The sequence below is a fragment of the Rhipicephalus sanguineus genome, chromosome 3 (assembly GCF_013339695.2).
Source record: "Rhipicephalus sanguineus isolate Rsan-2018 chromosome 3, BIME_Rsan_1.4, whole genome shotgun sequence".
In the NCBI taxonomy this organism is placed as follows: Eukaryota; Metazoa; Arthropoda; class Arachnida; order Ixodida; family Ixodidae; genus Rhipicephalus; species Rhipicephalus sanguineus.
Window position 1 is genome coordinate 35,714,162 of NC_051178.1, and position 20,348 is coordinate 35,734,509.

Below are 20,348 nucleotides of genomic sequence, written 5' to 3' on the forward strand. Positions count from 1 at the left end.
ATAATAATGCTGCCAAATTTATGTGCCAGGGGAAATATTATTAGTTGGTCCACAAAAACATATTCAGTGGACGCAGAGGTACACGAGGGAAGCAGCAGGATGGAAAATCCGAATTAATATATTATTTACCTTCAACCGTCTAGCAGCATAATTACCCTATAGAATGTTATGAAAAAATCCACTAGCTACTTGGCTAATCCCATATATTGGGCGTGAGCCATCTTCTGAGGTTAAGAAGAAGGGTCGTACAAAGATTACGCTTGCCAACATTACTATTCAGAAAGAAGGGGCAGGAAAATAAGTTTCAAAAGGGGAAAGTAACAGTAAAGACTTAATAAAAAAATGACAGGTCACAAAGACTTGAGAAGAAAATAACTTATTTTCTTCTCAAGTCTTTCACTCTCATAACAATACCATTTTGTCGGCGACAAAATGGTATTGTTATGAGAGTGAAACGCTGACGTTCTTTAAAACGACTGACAGCGTTCGCGGAGCAACAGCTGTTTCCGGAACCAAAGTTTTGAAAAGAGAATGACGTAGACAAGAAGCACGCTTTCACACCTCGGGCTTTGCGTGTTCTTGACGCTGAAAAACAAGTCAAGGTCCAGTGCTCGTTTCGCTCCCGCGACAAACACTTCAAGGCCGAGTAGCTGCGGCAACCTAAAGAGCTGCTGCTTCTTATCGTTGTCCGCTGCTCTTTGAGCCTTCTCAGTGAACAGTTGGTACGCAATGAACGCAATAGTGGATAGATTGAAAACGCGCATTGATCAGTATGGACAGGTGAGGAAGATAGTGGGCGTCCGTCCGTCCGTCCGTCCGTCCGTCTATCTATCTATCTATCTATCTATCTATCTATCTATCTATCTATCTATCTATCTATCTATCTATCTATCTATCTATCTATCTATCTATCTATCTATCTATCTATCTATCTATCTATCTATCTATCTATCTATCTATCTATCTATCTATCTGTCTGTCTGTCTGTCTGTCTGTCTGTCTGTCTGTCTGTCTGTCTGTCTGTCTGTCTGTCTGTCTGTCTGTCACGCTCCGTCACAGTTGCGAAGTTCCCACTACATTTCTGCACCTCAACACGCGCTGCTGCGCCGGAGGCAGGTTTCGTTGAATTGAATTGATTTTATTTGCAATTTAATTGCGAGGATGAACATGCAATAAAAGCTGCAATTAGCGGCTTGACCAACACATACTCAGGGCAGCTCCACAGCAGGGAAATAAACAGACTAACGCATTACAACACGCACAAGCAGTTAATGTTCAAACAACGAACAGCATTAAAAAGAGACACATTTTGTAAAAGCGTAACAAAGAGAGTCCATCAAACGAACACGAACCTCTTACACGAGTGTTTTCACTCATACAGATATAGGGCGTAGATCCTTCAAAGGCAGAACAGATATAGTTAGGCTATATTCTTTTTGTATCTGATTTAATTGTCTCGGTAAAAAAAAAAGTCACAGTTTCGCCGCGATGGCGAAGCAATGAATGCGATAGCAATAAATTGGAATGTAACGCGAAGAACGGAAAGCAGCTCGAAATTGCCAGCGCGTCGCTCGAGCCCAAAGGACGCACGAAAAGAACGCACACAGTACAAGCGCGAACTAATGCGTCACAGCTCGACACTTGAAGCGCACTTCTCAAACACAAAGCAGGACGTACGAAACGAACGAACAGGTACACACAAGACGAGCGCGAACTAATTGTCACAGTTGTTACTTATTTCTGTTTGAACAGCGCGCTCCTTTCGCAAACGCGGCCGCTGCAACGAGCGAAGCGAAGCACCCCACCGGCCACCCCTTCTTCCCTCGAGATAAGCGCACGAAAGTGACCACGCCCTGTAGGGCGAAGAGCAACGGCGTTCGCAGGAGCGGGGCGACGATCTTTAAAGCGCCACACGCGCGCACATCGCGCCATCTATGTGGCCACTAAGAAAGCTCGCTGAAGTACATGGTGTATATAAATAGCTCGCCGTTAGCAGGGTGCAGCCTGCTAACGGCGAGCTATCGGCGAGCTAACGGCGAGGCCACGACAGCACCGTCTTTCATCACCGTCTTTCATGAAAGACGGTGCTGTCGTGGCCTAACGTCTAACGCGGCGGGCTGCAAAGCGAGAGGTCGCCCGTTCGATTGCGCGCGTCGGAAAGTATTTCTGAATTATTTTCTTTGTGGCTTTTCTATAGTCGGTGACAAGCTAAGAATAAAAAGTAAACTGTACCGCTGTCCATTTGTATTATGCGCATCCAACTACGGCCGCCCTTTATCATGACGTAACGGTTAAGACGAACCAATGAAAAATGCAACATGGCGCCGTTCGCGACATGAGGCGAGTTACCACTACATCGAGGCCGAGATCCGTCAATTCGAATTTCCTGCGATGTTTGCTTCTGCCAGAAGAAGCTATTTCCTACTGTTATCCGCACGTACCCAGCATCATCCTCGCCAGTCGTCATCCGATGCAGTAGAAGCATGGTAGAAGCTTGTGACTGTGCCGCGTTTGAAGTGCACCGAAGCGGCAGCAGCTCGGAGTGTTTTACAACGCTTTAGCGCGTTCCGTCGTTTCGGCAGCGTCAAGTTGCAACACGGCGTGTGTTCCCTCCATTCCCTCCATCGTTCGGATAAACCAAGCATATCGCCTGAGGCTCACCACATCGGCGATTGTCGTCGCGTTCATACGTGGGCAGTGAGGTGAAAGTGAGTCGGAATGTGCGCGTCTGTGTACGATTTACCGCCCGCGAAAGCCATGGCATTAGCGTTGCCACATGAGCGCGTGTGTGTGTGTTACTTGGAGCTCGCAACGTGGGAATCTTGGTGATCTATTGTGATAAGCGCCGTCCTGTGCGCCTATATGAGTGACGTATGTACGGACGAAGCGTGAGAGAAAGAAAGCGACCAACATAGCCCGTTAGCGCAACACAGTGCGAAAGTGAACAAACCAGGTGTGGAAAATATGTAGTGGTGTGTGCATTACAAGAAGATAATTGTGGTCATCTGGTGCGTGTGTGATTATGCGGCGTGTGACTATTGGCGCAGTTGCTTCGTCTTAACGGAATTCAGTTGCCCCAGCCCAGAATGTTGAAGTGCCCGTCGCGTAAGTATCGCGCTCGATGCACGAACGCCTTGCAATGAGAAACGCCGTGCGAGGTAATCGTTGTTTACAAACCGCGAAAGGATGCCTCGCTGTGACACGTCGATTGCATGGATCGTGATCGTAACTGAAGTGACGCCGCTAAAAATATTATTGAGTGAAAAAATTGGCCGCGTATCTGCGTGCTTCGCTGCAAATGTCGTCTAAAGACGATAGAGGAGGCGCTGCGTGAGATATGGACGCCATCTGGCAATACGTCGGGAAACACGAGTGCTGTGTTGCGGGCTGGTACTCCCGGCGCAGCGGCAGGCGAAGACCGGCGGTGACCAACGCGACCGGTGGGGACGCCGGCCAGCCCGAACACGCTGTTTGGCGCTATGCGCCGAAGGAGAAGAAACGTCCGCACTCAACGAGTACTCTCCACACACTCTTTTATTTACACGTCGCCTGGGTAAAACAGCAATGCCAGAGCGGCGCCCCCTGTCATTCGTACAATGCAATACTGAACCGAAACCGAAACACAACATGAGCTTGTGCAGAGGGCACGGAGGAAGACAAGTTTCAGCGCAGTCGCATTTTCAGCGCAGCTTAAGAAACTAGGGTTGTAACATTGTAGGGCGAGTAGGACCAGAAGGACCGTCACGACGAAAACCTGCCTCCTCAGTCGTATTCGCCTGGAACGTTGGTGTGGCTTCGCGTTCCCTCCTCCACTCCTGGCCTTTCCACAAAGCTAGAGAGAGAGAAATAACATTTATTTACACATCCGGCGTGTGGGAAGTCCCCGGCCTCGACTGCCTAAGTACGAAGGCCCCTACCGCGTCCTACGTCAAGCATCCCCAGTTGATTGAGCCTGTTCAATCATCTACGGGCCGCCGTCGTCGCGGCCGCGAGACTGTTCACGTCGATCGACTGAAGCCGCATTATGACCCACCAGCTGTACCTGTTCCTTAGGTCGCCAGGATGGCTCCTTTTCCGCGGGGGAGTGATTTGTAACATGGTACGGCGCAGACAAGAACGCCTGCGAAAGAAGAAGACGAAGACGGTGGCTGTTGGCGCTCGCGCTTGCTCGGCTTGGAGCGCTGATCGCTTCAGCTGTGGCAATCTTTTAATAAACGCGTTACTGTCTCAACGTTAAACGCATACCATCAAGGTCTTTAAAATTGCGTATCTATGTATTTTCTGTTAAAGGAACACACCGCCTAATGCTTACCTAGTGATGTTGCGCCTCAGATATGCGTAATGTTTGCTTTTTGATCAACAATGTACACAAGTATGAACCTAGTCAGCCGTTCACGATGGCTGGCCCTTGGGCAAGTGGTTCAACTTTGGCCTAGTGGTTGAATCGAGGGACGTGCCGACAAACAGAAAGACAGACCAAAATTTCTGCGTTTAAGTTCCCCAAGAAAGACTATCGTCTTAAAAAAAACGCTTTTGTTTTTATTGGCGTTGTATCCTACTTCACGATATCATATTTCGAATTCTTGTTTTTATCTAACGCGCGCTTTTAGCATTTAGCGCGCAGGGGCGTAGCCAAGGGGGGGGGGGGGGGTTGGGGGGGTTCAAACCCCTCCCCGAAATTTTTCAATTTTGCTTGCGTATATAGGCACGCACACATACAAACGCACGCACGAACATACATAAAGTATGGTTGACCCCCCCCCTCCCAAAAAAAAAAAAAATTTCTGGCTACGCCCCTGTTAGCGCGTATTGTGTGCATGTATTACGCAATGATAATTTGTTTATATTAAACTCGTGAAGCTCATAGTGCATAGACCCTTTTTTAAGCGCTTATCCCTTCTTGTGAAGCTTCACCCTCTCACTATGCTTCACCACAAGCGTGCGCAGGGTTCCCCATTAGGGGGGCAAAGGTTCGTCGCAGCGCCCCCCCCACCCTACTAAGTCAATGTATGGGGCAGATTGTGCGCCCCCCCTCTTACGTGATTAGGGGGGGCGCCCCCCCCTGCCCCCCCTGTGCGCACGCCTATGTGCTTCACGAACAAATGAGGAGGGGGGAGCCGGAGAGGTGGGCGTGACAATGTACGAAAGGGTTGTACTTACTGATTGTGTCCACCGAGATTATCTATATAAACATCTATATGTTTTCCATCTTTTTTCTTCGAGGATGCACGTGTTTTTTCTGTGTCCGAGTGTATTTGTGTGGTGTTTTGGCTACTGATTTTTTTTCATTTCTACATTTTTATTATTATTTTTGCTCGCTCTACCTGCGCGGAGGACGATGCTATAAAAGCGCATCGAAGCCTCGTAAATATTACCTTGATGAAGATCGGTCTCCGATCGAAACGTTGACAAATAAAATGTCTTTTGAGAAGCGTGTATCTTTGTCCTATTTGCCTTACGGCAACCGATCACAGCCTCTTTGCAATATATATATACCTTCGCAGAGACACACACATATATAGAAGGCAGGGGCCCCTCTTCTAGCAAAAGTGGGCCCCCTTGCTGTAATGCCCACTGGGGCGACGCAGGTACGTAATAAACAAAAGATAAATTCATTAAAAACTTGACCGTTCAAGGGCTTAAGGGGTAATGGCAGTGCAAGTTGTCGAAGCGGAAACAAACCCACCACGTAAAGCTTTTAGTCAACGCCAGTTTAGCCGCGTACATGTTCTTGGCCTAACGGCGACGCATGCAATGGCCCTCACAGTTAAACGCCATGTGTGCTACACGCTTTTATTTCGTTGAAACAAGACTTCAGATGAAGCCTTGGCGTTTCCTCAAACACGATAACAAGCACGGCGACTAGAGACGCAAATGCGGTGTTTACCGCAACACACGAGTCGAAATTCACGTAATATCACATCACTTCGCCATACTGTAAAATAACGATTCCTTTATTTTAAGTTTTATGTTAAATCTGGCATTCTTTGTTTTAGTACCATGATAGGTACTGCTCAGAAACATCACCTTTGAGATGTACATTACTTCTTCGTATAGACTCCGAGATGAACGCGGCGGGGGGTGCGATTTAAAGAACACATATATTGTTATGCTGACGCTGAACTCCGTGCCTTCACAATTTATTTTATCTAGCTTTGCTTTCGCTATTTCAATATCAGTACAGTATTGCAAAATAAGGTTTATATGCGTTAAAGTTATTGCCATTGTTTAAGAACTACTTCCTGTGTAACGCGGAGGCATGCAAAATATGAGCAATGCGGCCTCGTGGGCGGAGCTTATATTTATTCTTAGGCTGTCACCGACTATATATATATACATACTTATACATATACGGTGAATGACGGCGGCGACGGGGACGGACATTTTCCAGCCGAGACTGTCCATATAATTGCTATCGCAATAAAACTTGCAGGACGCTTGAGCTTCGCCTTCAAGAATAGATAACGCGATAGTGTAATCGCGCCCCGTGCGCATCTCCTTCTTAATTGCTAATCTAGCTTCGGTTCTCGGTGCATGCATTAACCGTGCCGCAAGGAAACGAACGACTGTGCGCGTAACATTGGCCGTTTCAAACTATCCTAGAATGCCTACTGCAAGTGCAGTTGTTAAGTGCTCACTACGCCATAATTATTCCTTTTGCAAAGGTTTTGTTTAATAGCATGGTAGCTTTGTTTCGACTTTGGGCTATGCGCGCACAATGTCACAAAGCTCATACATGGTGGAAGCTTTTGAAGGTGAGGACGTTCAGCGGCACTCCGCAAGTTCACATAAAACTCGCTTGTTACATTCCGACGGACAAACGATCAGTTGCCGACCAATTTTTTGGCGACAAAATGATCATCACGTGGGTGTGGTGATGTTGCTCGCGGAGGTACATAATAAGGGATGGGTTGAGAAAACGTTTCGGCTTAATACATGGGGTCTTGGGCCGCGGTCTCATTGTGAACGATGAACCTAATGACAGAAATTGTGGCTTTTACTCTTGTGCAAAACAGGTACTGGATTTGCGCATTCATCAAGAAAAGGAAAATGCATTGATATAATAGTGATTTGTTTATTTTTTTTTCTTGATACTCTCGATAATTGGGCATTCGGTTAATTCAGACGTTTTTTCCGGACCCGTGAAATGCGAATTAATGAGCTTTTATTGTATTTGGGTGAGTGTTTAAAAGCATGTGAACCTTGCTCTGTGAGGAGCATTATTTCCTTTAAAGTCCTTACACTGCAATAAATGACATTGTATGAGCCATAATGCAATTTTATAAAAATGAATCTCCATCTGGATCATGAGGTTTTTTTAACTGATTCCACACACACCTTAAAGTGGCGCAATGCGAGGGTTTCTTGAGCGCTCTACCAACATAATCAATGTTGTTCTCAGTGTGGTCCATTATGTTCAGCATAGTCATGCAACAGCCTGGTGCACCTAAAAATATCATTATTCGTTTTTAGGGCAGCCGCAGCAGTCAACCCTGACAGAGGGAGCAAGGTCGAGAAGTCTAGAGTCACTGGAAAATCAGAGTACCGCAAAGGTAGGCTGCACGCGGGCAACATTGGGTGGCGGTGGCCATGTCCCTTCCAGACCGTCCGGCGCGTTGCTAGCGTGTGTTGAGAAGTGACCGATCTTTTAGCCTCAGTGCCGTGTTACGCTCGGCAGAACGCCATTATGTGTGTGTGTTTGTTCAAGAGGATATTAGAAGTGATTTCGATTCATCGACAGGTATGGATCGACTGCGCGGTTAGCGGTGTAACTAATGAAACGTACGGCGAATGTTGCCATGTGCCATGGCTTCATCGGTCTCTTTTCGTGTCACGCCCGGGCGTGTTCGCTAGGTCCGGATCTGTAAACATAGTTGCATTAACGCAGTGACATCGTGCGAGATGCCATTTACTTCGACATTTGGTGAATATTAACTGTTTTCGCAAGCTTTGCAGTCGGTGTTCAGGTTCACTGCACTCGAGAACGTTATCGAACAACATCGAGAACATTCAACATTGCGTCCTTCGACTGATCGCTGACGCATAGCTTGCTTGCGCACCGTGTTTGCTGTTCAACTGGTTGATGTGTGTAATAGAAGTTGTGTGTGTACGGTAATTGGAAGTTGTGCGCGACGTCTTGATTCAGAACGCCAGCAGCCGAACGCACGGGCAAATCGGCGTGCGGCTATTTCTTGTCTCCTTAATATTCCCAACGTTGCAATCAATTTGCAAATATTTCGCTGTGTTTTGACAAACAGTTCTTTTTTTTTTTTTTTGCGTTGCCATGCGCGTAAACAGCTGGGGTTCGGTTTCTGCACTGCTGCACTTTTTTTTTCATAGTGCACTCTTATTAAAACTTTCTCGGCACGGTGCTTTATGTTCTTTTGATCAGAAATAGCCCATCCTGGAATTTTTAAAGTGCATGCTACTGCAAACAGTATGTATACATATAGACCTAGGGCTCGCATAAAATCGACTCCCTCAATGCGCGGACCTGTTTTTTTTTTTTTTTCTGTGACCGTTTCTCCTGAACTATACAGTATTTTAAAGGTACGCTCGGTGCAATGCAGCATTAGCAGCATTTTTTGCAACAAACTTAAAAATACGCTTGATAACATTGCCTTATACCAAGTTTATCAACAGAGTTCCACGCTTCTGTTTTGTGCAATGCCAAAGATCATGCCACAATTGCCTTCAAGGTATAACAGTTATTTTAATAAATCTTCGATTTCGCTCTCGTGCGTGACACGCTTATGACTCGGATAGCATGCGTAATCTGTTCAACAGATCGAGATATAAACAGCTGAGCAAATAGAATGGTATGTAGTTTTCAATATCGCTGACCATAGCGAACCGTAAAGGTGAAGTATCCTGCCGCATAAGATCTTTTCCAGCAAAGTTAGTGTAGCTCACTGCAGGAAGGAGTGTTATTCAAGGGGGGCGAATTCGTTCAGGTCAACTATGCAGCCACGTAGAACGGCGCTCTTTCACATTAATTTTTCCCACACGGCATGCAAAAATAAACGAGATTCCCAGAGTAGCTCACCAGTAACGTTCGATTGATGGTGAGCTACTCTCTTCTGGCATCTGCATGCATGGCGTAGCCAGGGGGTGGCACACCGGGCCCGTGCCCACCCCCCCCCCCTCCCCCTGAAAAAAATGTCTGCTTACGCCCCTGTCTGCATGGCGCGTTTAAAAAAGCGACGAAGTACTTCTGGGGACCGTGGTACTGCTAAATATCCGGCCCCGCTCTGCGTTCAGTGCACCCGCACCCAAAAGAGGTCACGTGATGCGAGTAAGCCAATCGCGTCGGCGGCGGCGCGCGGAAAACAGATGCGATACTCTGAAAATTTTCCAGTGACTCTAGAGAAGTCAAGGAAGCAGCGCCGCCTCACACCACAGATGACCATCTTAATCAAAGCTCTGCGAGACTATGAATGCTAAGTGTTACAACGAAACATTTGCAGTGTCATTATGAATATACCGTATTTACTCGAATCTAAGCCGATGTTTTTTTTTTAAAAAAAAAAACGATGTGCGAAAGTGGGGGGGGGGGGGGGGTTCGGCTTAGATTCGAGTACAATGATTGTTTTCTTTTTCTGGCCTTGCGAATTTCGCGGGTCGGCTTATAATCAGGTACGGCCTAGATTCGAGTAAATACGGTATATCTACACAATTTGCAAACCAGTTTGAATCTACGGTGACAACATGTACGCAGTTTTCATTATTTTGAAGTTGTTTACATGCAGCATTTCTTGTGCTTAAATAAAGATTCGTTTCTTTTATCATAAAAGGAGAATCTACTGAAACGTGCCTGTTTTTATTGCGTTATTTACTAGAGTGCTGGAGGCAACACCTCGGGGGTGTAGCTCCAAGAAGTTCACAATGTCCGCTCGGTGGTCGGCTGCTTACCCGAAAGTCGCGAGTGCGACCCCGGCCGCGGCGGTCGCATTTCGACGGAGGCGAAATGGTAGAGGCCCATGTACTGTGCGATGTCAGTGCACGTTAGAAACACCAGATTGTCGAAATTTCCGAAGCTCTCCACTACGATGCGCCTCATAATCATATCGTGGTTTTGGCTTGTAAAACACCAGATATTATTTTTAAAAATTGGAATATATTTGGATTATGCAAACGCAGTATATTGGTATTTTTGCCATTGCATTTGGCTAAACTAAATATTTTAACACGAAAGTGTTTTATGCCGGGGTCCACCAAGTACATCCGTCACGGATATGACGTTGATAAAATGGACACCAACGGGTGAGAAAGAAAAAAAACCAAGAAAAAGACACCCCGCTGGGAATCGAACCCACGACGTTGCGGCCGCGACGGCAAGCGCCCGACGCTCTACCGACTAAGCCAACTCGGGAGATGCTAGGCACGGCGCGAACGCGCCTTATATCTTTCACACCTTCTCTTTCGCGGCGGGTGGAGCGGGGCGGTGCCGCCGTCTGTGAGAGGTGAAAAGAAGTAATGCTTCACCATCGACACTTACTAGCGCTTACTCCGAGATTGCACGTGATATCGGAGGTCATGGTTAAAGTGGTTAAAGCGTCTCGATACCAGAGAGGTAGACTGGCCGCGCTGGCGTCGCCGAGGCACCCCTTGACGCAGTTACGTTCTTTGCCTTTGGATTCGTGTTAGCGTGCGTCGGCTCATCGGAGTAGTGCAGCTTCCACGTGCACGAACGGGATTTCTCTGCCGCCGACTGCTTCAATTGCGAGAGCACCTACTAACAAAACTGCTGCAATATGCGTTGCAGAAAGGACACGATTTCGACGGGCGAATGTCGTGCCTTGGTGGAGCGAGAGCAGCGCCTGCGAGACAGAGGCCAGCGGGACGCACGCGTTTGCGGCTCAGGCTACGAACCTCTACCTCCCGCGTTGCTGAAGTGCAGTGTGTGTTATGTATGCATGAGCACAGGCGTCGGCTACCCATTACTAGAAAGCGCACACCGTGCCGTTTCTCTCCTTAATTGACGACGCTTTGAAGAAGTGCATACCGGGTACCAATGTTCATTATGAACTTGTTGATATCATCCTTACGCGCGATTCACGATTCGCTGTGTCCAAATATATGTTCACACCGTCAGCTACCTCAACGGTTCATGATCATGGGCGTTAGTCTTCGCGATAGAGACATGCTGTCAACATGGGTGCATCCACGTCAAACGGTGCTATAGCTGCCAAACACGAATAGACATTGTACAAGCTCTCATATATCATAAGCACTACTTCTGTGAAGACACGTTTCACTTTCGTGTTATACCGATTCCTATGACGGAGGGATCAGCCATGTTTTTTGCGTATCGCTTGTACAAGTGACATAACTAATTTTTAGTACTGAGGAATGCTTTTCTAAGAAAATATATATAAGTTCATCTTTATGCATAAAAAATATGTTCCAGAATTAAAATGCAGTAATGAAATAGCAGGAGGGCAGTAACAGAAAACACAACCTTTGCGACTCGATATCCGAACTTGTACTTATAGATAACGTTTCTGTAAACGATAACAGGCACTATTAGCGAAATAACAGATAAATGAGAACAGAAAACAGTTTTTTTCAGTGTCTGAAAACTGAAACGTGTTTTTAAACATAAAATTTCGGTACTGTAAAAGTGAAAGTAACAGTGAAATAACAGAAAGAAGACAAACAGGAAACCAAGTTTTTTATGTAACACAAAACTGAACATTGTGTTTATGCAGAAAAAGTCTGTAAAGTAAAACGGAAAAAATCTGTTAAAACACCGAAAACTTCAAAATAGAAAACATAGCTTTACAGAAATTTTGTGGCAAGAGAGCTGCCAGACAATTTCTGTTTTTTTTTTCACAAAATATTTTTTACAGTGTACCCAGCGTTCCTAAAAAAACTTGAGGAGGGCAGCTTTAAAAGAAATCGCGGTAATGTACAGATGACTTTATAAGTGGACGAGGCAAGCTCCAAAAAATTGTTAGACACTAATCGCCACGTGGCCGGCTTTGACAAAAAGATAGGTGGACCTATCGAAACGTCGCCCAGCGTGTTTGAGGCACTTGGGTTCATGTGATTGTAGTATATTCAATATATCGTGAACGCGATACATACAAACACATCACGCATTCACAGCCGTAAGTACTTTCCGTTTCATTGTCCGGTATGAAAAGAAGGGGTTACCTCCCGACCACATTTTGTCGATGGCCGAGCCATTGACTATTGTCGTGTCCGAATGCATGGCGGCACATGCAGTATGACAGCACGAGGGACTCAAAACTCGGTAGTAGTGGCCAGATGAAATGGCATGCCGCACAAAGCGAGTGAATTGAATGCTGGCGCAGTGCACGACAGTTGCGCCGGCTGAATGTACTATAGTGATAATAGCCTGATGACGTATTATTATTATTATTATTATTATTATTATTATTATTATTATTATTATTATTATTATTATTATTATTATTATTATTATTATTATTATTATTATTAACTATCATCATCCCTTCTAGCGGTGGTGGTCGCCTCACTGGCTTGGTTAGCTCAGATTAGCTATTGTGCCCTGTTAGTGACGAAGTCGTGGGTTCGATATCTGGAAGTGGTCTCTCAATTATTACGAATGCGAAGGAAAAGGCGCTCGTGCGCAAAGGCACCATAAACACATCAATATTTTATGAAGGCGCTTCGATCTCTCTCTTGCAATGCGTGGGTTGCTTTCAGAAGTTAAATCCCACGGATAATTTATTTTTGCTTAGTAGTAGTAGTAGTAGTAGTAGTAGTAGTAGTAGTAGTAGTAGTAGTAGTAGTAGTAGTAGTAGTAGTAGTAGTAGTAGTAGTAGTAGTAGTAGTAGTAGTAGTAGCAATTGTAGGGTGGCTCTAAATTTTAGTAAAGTGGCTTTGTACGTCACGTATGTTGATCATTCAATGCGTTCCGCCCTTACTCCAAGTACCTCGTGCACCTGAACCTAATGCAATGATATTTTTGATGGCCATGAGTCCATTCACGCGCGAAGTGGTGGAGATCGTAATGCACAATGCTCGCAGCCACACAATGGCATGTTCGCATTCCAAACCAACATCCATATTTACATAAATTTTAAAACACCGAACACTAACAGATTGCAGTGTAACGCGTCAACACGCCTTGTGTTGGCGGAGAGAGGGAGATAAGAGGGAGATGGAAGCTTCAAGGAAGAGACAGATAGATTATCTAGGCTGAGCCCGATTGTCTGTCCAGAACTGTATGTAGAAAGCGCACTGAAGAAGTTGAAGAAGTTGAATAAGAGTATCAAATTTGTAAGAGAGAGAGATATAAAAGCGAAGGAAAGGCAGGGAGGTTAACCAGGTTGTACCCGGTTTGCTACCCTACACGGGGGGAGGGGGAAGGGGAGAAAAAAGAATAGAGAAAGGAAAGAGGGAACAACTAATACGCGCACACACATCCGTGTTCCCTGCTCACTGCCCACCTCCTCCTCTCTCTTACGAATATGGAACTTAACGGTAAGCCGACCACCATCAAGCCATATGCACCCAGTCCTCCCATCTCATGCCTCGGTGTCATACACAACGTCTGTGGTCATTTCACATCAGCTCAGCTCTCGCATGACCTCGAATCTTTCACTACTGACATACTCGCTGCACGTATGATGGGCTCCACTGAATCCGTTCTCATAACATTTGCTGGAACCGTCATCCCTCGCTTTGTATATTATAAACGCGTCTCTTTCCGATGTCGCCCACATAAACCTAAGGCCCCTACTTATACCCGGTGCCTTGCTATAGGGCACCGTGCTCACCAATGCCCTCAGCACAGCGTTGCGGTCAAGTGCCGCCGCTGTGCAGCGCTTCTGGCCCCAGATCCTTCTGCTCACGTTTGTGCCCAACCCTGGTGCATCCATTGCCAAGTCAATACTCATTCATCTCTCGACTCCACCTGCCCTTTCCTCCTTGCTAAGCAGCGGGAGTGTGCCAAAGCCGCTTTTCTCCGTCGCACAGCCTTGCGCCGAACCACCCAGCCATGCTCGCCCTCCTCTTCGACGCATGAATTCCGTTCACCCCCCGCAACATCCACCCCGGGATCCTACGCCGCTAAAGTGAAAGGCGCGTCACCGCTATACCCTCCTTCCTCTAACAACACACCCTCATCATCCATGGGTAACGAGAGCCGTTCCCTCGATCTCCGGCTGGCAATGCTGGAACGCAATCAGCGCGAGCAACAGCGCGTCTCAGATGAGTTACAGCAGAAAATCAACGCTTTGACGCGGACCCTAGAAACCACTATCTCTTCTCTTGCCTCCGAACTCGCGGAGTTGAATAAGCAACTCGCCACGCTCACCGTCCCGACCTCCGACTTCCATGTAGCCAAACTGGCTGATATGGTCGAAACCACCACCACCGCACACCACACTCGCTCGGTTCAACTGGAAACTTCGATTGTCCGGATCCTCTCAACCCTCGAAACCCAATCCAAGCAATTGGAATCCTTCACTTCTATGCTCAACTCCCTGCAAGACTCACTCCCCCCGGCAAAAAAAGAAGGAACGCAGTCGCACAAGCGCCTCCGCCACTGCAATGACTTAGATGGCGCGTGGAAAGGACCTCGAGATTTTGCAGTGGAACTGCCGCAACTTTCGCCATAATAGGACCCCTCTCCACCAATATATCCTCACCCGCCCTTTCCTACCCCATTTTCTTCTTCTCCAGGAGACTCGGACGGCCCGCACCCTCCCGGGCTACCGCGCCTACCATGCTACGACGGGCACGCCACTCGCGTCCATTTATGTACGCACCGACGTTCCCGTCGAACCACTTGACATCCCCTCCACTCTCCTTAAATATTTAGTTGGTGTGGTCTATTACCAACCCTCTTCTCGTATCTCACTCACCCTTATGTCTTTTTACAATCCCCCTGCCACATCTTCTCTGTTCAATGCCCTTGGCAAATTCCTCCACTCTCTTCCTTTGACTACCCACATCCTCCTTGGGGGTGACTTCAATGCTCCTCACAGGCTCTGGGGTTACCCCCAGACATTCAAACCAGGCCGCCTTCTTCACTGTCTTGCCCAGGAACGTCACCGCACCCTTCTTAACACTACTGACACCCCCACTCGAGCGGGCACTGCCTCACAGCGCTTCACTACACCCGACCTCACTTTCTCTCGGGGTTCGCTTCCGCACACACACAGACAATCACAACCAAGAAATGTTTGACATCGGTTCCTCTGCGAGATGTTAAAAAAGGCTTGCAAGGACTGGCTCCAAGGAATCCAGAACTTGCAGAGCGCATTGAGCTGACGGAGTTGTCATTCCGTTAAGGAGAGTGCGAAATGTGGTCATGAGAGACCTCAACACAGCGAGGACTTGCAGGTTTCCGTCGTGGCAATCATCTGTGGAGGATGAAGCACATTGCGGGGCATTCTGCATCGGCTCTTTATGAGTCTAAAGAGCCGTACCATCGCCTCTTTATGAGTGCGCAGTGGTGGCAGCGAGGGCCACGCGACATCCGCCGCCGCTTTCAAAGCCTCTGCGTCTTTTCGGCTCTCCGATAGTGATGCATTGGGCGGTGGTGGTGACGGCAGTGGTGGTAGCTGTCGCTTAAGAGAAGTCTGACGGTCTGTCGGAGTAGGAGATCGCGGTGTCCGTCCAGATTTGGCAGCAGTAGTCTTAGACCTTCGTCGCCGACGCGAGCGTCATTGTCTATTTCTCACCACATCAGCAGCCTCTTTGTGCGTTGAGTCGTCCCGTACCATCTGTTTCATGCCGCTCCATTCTTTTTTCACTAATAAACAGTCCCTTGATGAGGCTTCGTGTGATCCACGGCAGTTGGTACATTTCAGGGCAGTTGCTCGGCAAGATTCCGCATTGTGTGGTTCTGCACAGTGGGGGCAAATCGCCACGTTCCTGCAAACTCCGTTCACACGACCCATTTTTTGACATTTACGGCACTGGAGTGGTTTTGGTGTAAACGAACGGACCACGTGACGAAAGTGTCCGACCTTCACGTGGGATGTCGATATGCCGCCTTTGAAGACAACCTTTACGCAATGCGAGTTGCCCAGGCGTGAGACTTGGACGATGTTGCTATGGTCACTAACTTCCTTGATGAGCATTGGAAGGTAGCCACAAGGAATGGAGATGTCGACATCGCATATTACACCTACCACCATGTCCTTGTTAAGTGGAAGGTGAGCTCGAAGCTTGATACCGTCGAAGTCTGTGACTCTGGTCAGAGCAAGCAGAGATATGCCTGGTGTATAAGGTGGATGGCCAAGACATTCTTGCGGGGGTTGACTCGAACATCCTTGATTTTGTTTGGCGCAAGAGACTCGAGTTTCCTCGAGATGGCCTGCCGATTCAGGTGTCTCAGATTGTCCGATGGCGTAACAGGCACGAATAAGACGGTGTAGTTTGTTGAAGCCACCTTCGGCTTCACAGTAGATGCGGTTGAAGCTGGTGAAGCACCCACATATCTTCGTTTTGGTTCGCTGTTCCGTTTCCTCGAGGGGCCCGCCGTCGGCGGAGGCATGCCTGGAGGGTGTGCAGGCCAGTCTGCTTCGAGTGTAGCCAAATAAAATACCGATGGCGACGCGAGGAACATGAAAATACACCAAAACTGTCACCCGGTAAACAAAGCGCTGTGCAAGAGGCACACTACAACCTCTCTTATTCTTAAGTACTATAACAGTATATAAAACCATTCACTTCTTAACCAATCTCCCACAGTGGGCGTGAGCCACAGTTTAAGGTGAATAAAAACAAGAAGTTCGCCTTTTTCATGGACACAGGCACACAAAAAAGGCATCTGCATGCCTTAGGAGATTGCACATGAAGATGTTCGAGCCCTCCTCAAAGCTGTTATGAGTATTGAACGTCATAAGCAATTCAGAAAGCATTCTGATCAGGCCGCCAGAAGGGAAGAATCTCAAAATTTTACTTTTTTTCCCTGTGCGTTCCGTACTGTCAGCATAAATTGAGACGGGAACAATTCCGAAACTACTCCAGCGGACCGTTCCGTTTCTAGGTTTAGTTGCGTTCGTTCCACCGGCTTAATTGAAACAACGGCTATGCGAGACAATACTCAGAGCTTTGCAACAGGTCACAAAGCGATTGCACGACCCACTTGCATGTATAATTACACGTAGCAAGCGTTTCCCTGCTGTTAGCGTCTCAATTTATGCCGATAGTTTTACCGCTCTCGACAGGAAAAAACTAGCGTTGAAATATTTCGAAACGTCGCCGACGTGACCCCTTTTCTCGACGCCGCAGAACAAGAATAATATGAAATCGTGGGCTCGGCTTCCGGCAGTGGTGGTCGCACTTTAATTAATGGGGGCTCTCCAACGCGAGGTAAGTGACATAAATATATAGTAAATATTTCTCGGGCAACCTCCACTACATCGCTTAACCCCACGAGTCAATAAAAAAAAAAAGACAACGCGCTCTTTGTATTCACGCGCAAGGCCTAAGTTTTTCATCATCACTCATGCGGCCGGTGTCGGCGCGTGGTGATGAAGGAGCGTGTGAAGAATGACGCCAGTGATTAACGCGTCCCTGTCCTGGTGGCACGCAGCGGCGGCTGCGCTAGATGCATCCGCACCACCGTCGTCCGCCTCCCTTTGTTATCTCTGCTTCGCCACCCTTCCGTGGCTGGCAATTATGCAAGCTTTGTGCGCCGACTATGTACCGAGTGCGGTGCATGAATTCAAGCTCGAATTCGCAGCGCTGAATCAGACCTTGCACAGCGAGAGCACAGTCTGTTAGGGTGAACACGCGAGCGCGTGCCCGATGGCACTGTCAGCGCCGCGTAACGGCCATCATTGGAAACATTGCACATGCGCAGCATGTGCTTTTCGATACACTCTTTCCACTGCGCCCACCACGTCATGGATACGCTTGTTGTGGATACGCTTGTACGCGCGCGATGCAAATATTTCGTAGAAAGCATGATGCGCAATGCGCAATGTTTCCAGCGATGACCGTTACTCGGCGCTTACAGTGCCGTCGGCCATGCACTCGCGTGTTCACCCTAACAATGCTCATCGCTGTACATTAGTGACGAAGGGTTACGTGTGTCTTTATTAGACGTTTAACAATTCCCGTTACACTGCATGAATTTTGTAGGTATTTTACGTAAAACGTATGGGCGTCGCCCCCTTGGGCTATTAAACGAATGTTTTCTTATTTTTGCATGTCGCGACGTGAATTGATAAGGTCATGAAACATCGAATGCACCAGCCCAACCATTTTCATCCGTATATACGTCCACAGTCGCACTGCTACCAAAGCTGGTCCAAAGAGAGGAGGACCAGTTTATTCGCAGTATTATACGCGCTGCGGCTCATGGGCCGAAAGCACAGCCCTTGCTCCCTCAGTATGGTAATGGCGACTTTCAGGTTGTAGTCGCTCCTTGCGAAAGAACCGTGCAACGCTTATTTATTATCTCTGTGTTTTACATGAAGGCCTCGTCAGGAGCGAGGCATACTTGATCCTACAACGAAGATATATACAGCCAGCAGTTCTCGTATGCAGATTTCTGCTACCGCGCTGCCACGGTCGGTAAGGGGATGCGCGCATCTCTGCAACAGTTTTACTCCGGTAAGCATGGCGCCTGAATGAATCTTTTTCAAGAACACCGGGCCAGATATTTCAGTAGTATCCTCCCCCCGAACAATGCAAGAATGAGCGGCGCCGATAGCGCTGCACATCTGGAATGGCCCGGCTTGTTCGCAGACGGTCGCCAGAAGACGAAACTTGTGGACAACATCCGACACGCTTCGGCGTATGAAGGTCTACGCAACTCTGAGGTTCGCGCCAATTACCAGGTGGCGACCGGAGAAAGGTTCACGTCTGCCGCTAGGGTTTCCGAAGACGGCAAGGTAAGACTGGACTCACCCTGAGGCGCGGTGAGTAGCACGGCGATCCATAGCAGGTCGGCACAGAAGCCTAGCTGCAGCGGCGGCAGTCCTCCGTTGCTGGGGCGCATTGTCCGCGTCGTGGTGCGCCGCGAGTGGTGGGCCTGCGGGCCTCTTCCAGCTGATGCCGCCGCCGAGAAGCAACAGGCGGCCGCGGCGGCACGTGAGCGCGGCGTCAGCACAGCAGCAGGCCACCGCCGGCTGCTGTGCTGACGCCGCTGTGCACAACAGGTGCCGCCGCCGCCTCCGTCTTCTCCGCGGCAGGTGAGGGTCGAAGCAGCGCGGGGGGCCCGGCTCCAGAGCAGGGCCCCGGGCTCGAGCCGCCGCCGCTCATCGGCACTGCGTTGTGCGGACTTGTCGCGTCGTCGTCTTGGTCGTCTGAGCGCTAGGCGCCGCCGAAGCCGCCGCCGCCGCCTCCTCGCGTGGCTTCGCCGCTCGAGAGCGCCGCGACGCTGCCGCGTCCGGTTCGGCGCGCTCGACTGCGGGCGCATGCGCCCCGGACCGCAAGGTGCGCGCACGCCGGCGCGATCTCCGGCGAGGGCGGGACAAGCGAGGTTCACGGGGCACTGGGTCGAACTTCGTCAGCCACGTGCAGCTGCCTCCAACAAAACCTCCGAGCAGTACTGAAGTTCGGGCGAAGATGGAGGCTCGGAGTGTTGCTGCTCAGACGAAGACAACTTGTCGAAACGTTGTTCCTTGATAAACGGCTTCTTATCAATCCAACGAGACGCTGCGACCAAAGAAGACGGCGCACTCATTAAAACGTGTCCTGGGAGCACCAACAGACACGCGCCACTGTCTTTGACGCAGAGCACCATGCACGAATTAATGAAGCGTACAATAAAACAATTCTGACAGATCCCACGCCTTGTGGTAATATATTTCATGTGAATCAGTCAGCGATAAACAGCCTATGCTACTTTTTAGGGGCGAAGCTCCTTAAGGCGGCACCCGTTCGTCCCTCGTAGTCGTAGTCGTAGTCGTAGTAGTCGTAGTGCGTCACCAGTCTTACGCTTTGACCTCCAAGGTGGTGCCGGTGGGAGAATTTTCCTGTGCGTTGTTGAACAATAAAAAATCCGCCGCGTGCGCGTTAACTAAAAGCCGAATTCTTCTGTCTCTCATTCCCCATTAGCAGCCATTGGCATGTTCCAGTAGGAAACGTTAGTAGAAGTAGAAGTGTAAGTGTTAGCTAAAAGCCGACTTCTTCTGTCTCTCATTACCATTAGCAGCCATTGTTTACCTCCAAGGTAGTGCCTGGTGAGATTTCTCCTGTGCGTGACTAAACAATAAAAATTTTGTTCAAAACGCCGTTGATTGATGAAATAAACCAACGAAGGACGCCAGATGTTTTCTAAAAGCAAAACGAAAGAACGCCAGATGTTTCTAAAGCAAAACGAAAAGACGTCAGCTGCTTAACGCCCACTCATCCTCATTCACTCCGTGGATATGCTGTGATTTTTT

The 20,348-nt window shown here is 48.3% G+C and overlaps 1 protein-coding gene across 1 annotated transcript in view; it reads right to left on the bottom strand.

Moving 5' to 3' along the window:
- Window positions 1-19,382, bottom strand: part of LOC119386555 (neuronal acetylcholine receptor subunit alpha-7) — a 124,683-nt gene extending 105,301 nt beyond the window's left edge. The window contains exon 1 of the mRNA XM_037653836.1: window positions 18,868-19,382. Coding sequence (XP_037509764.1) covers window positions 18,868-19,378 — 511 coding nt within the window. The 5' untranslated portion in view covers window positions 19,379-19,382. The remainder of the gene's footprint in view (window positions 1-18,867) is intronic.
- Between the last annotated feature and the right edge of the window lie 966 nt (window positions 19,383-20,348).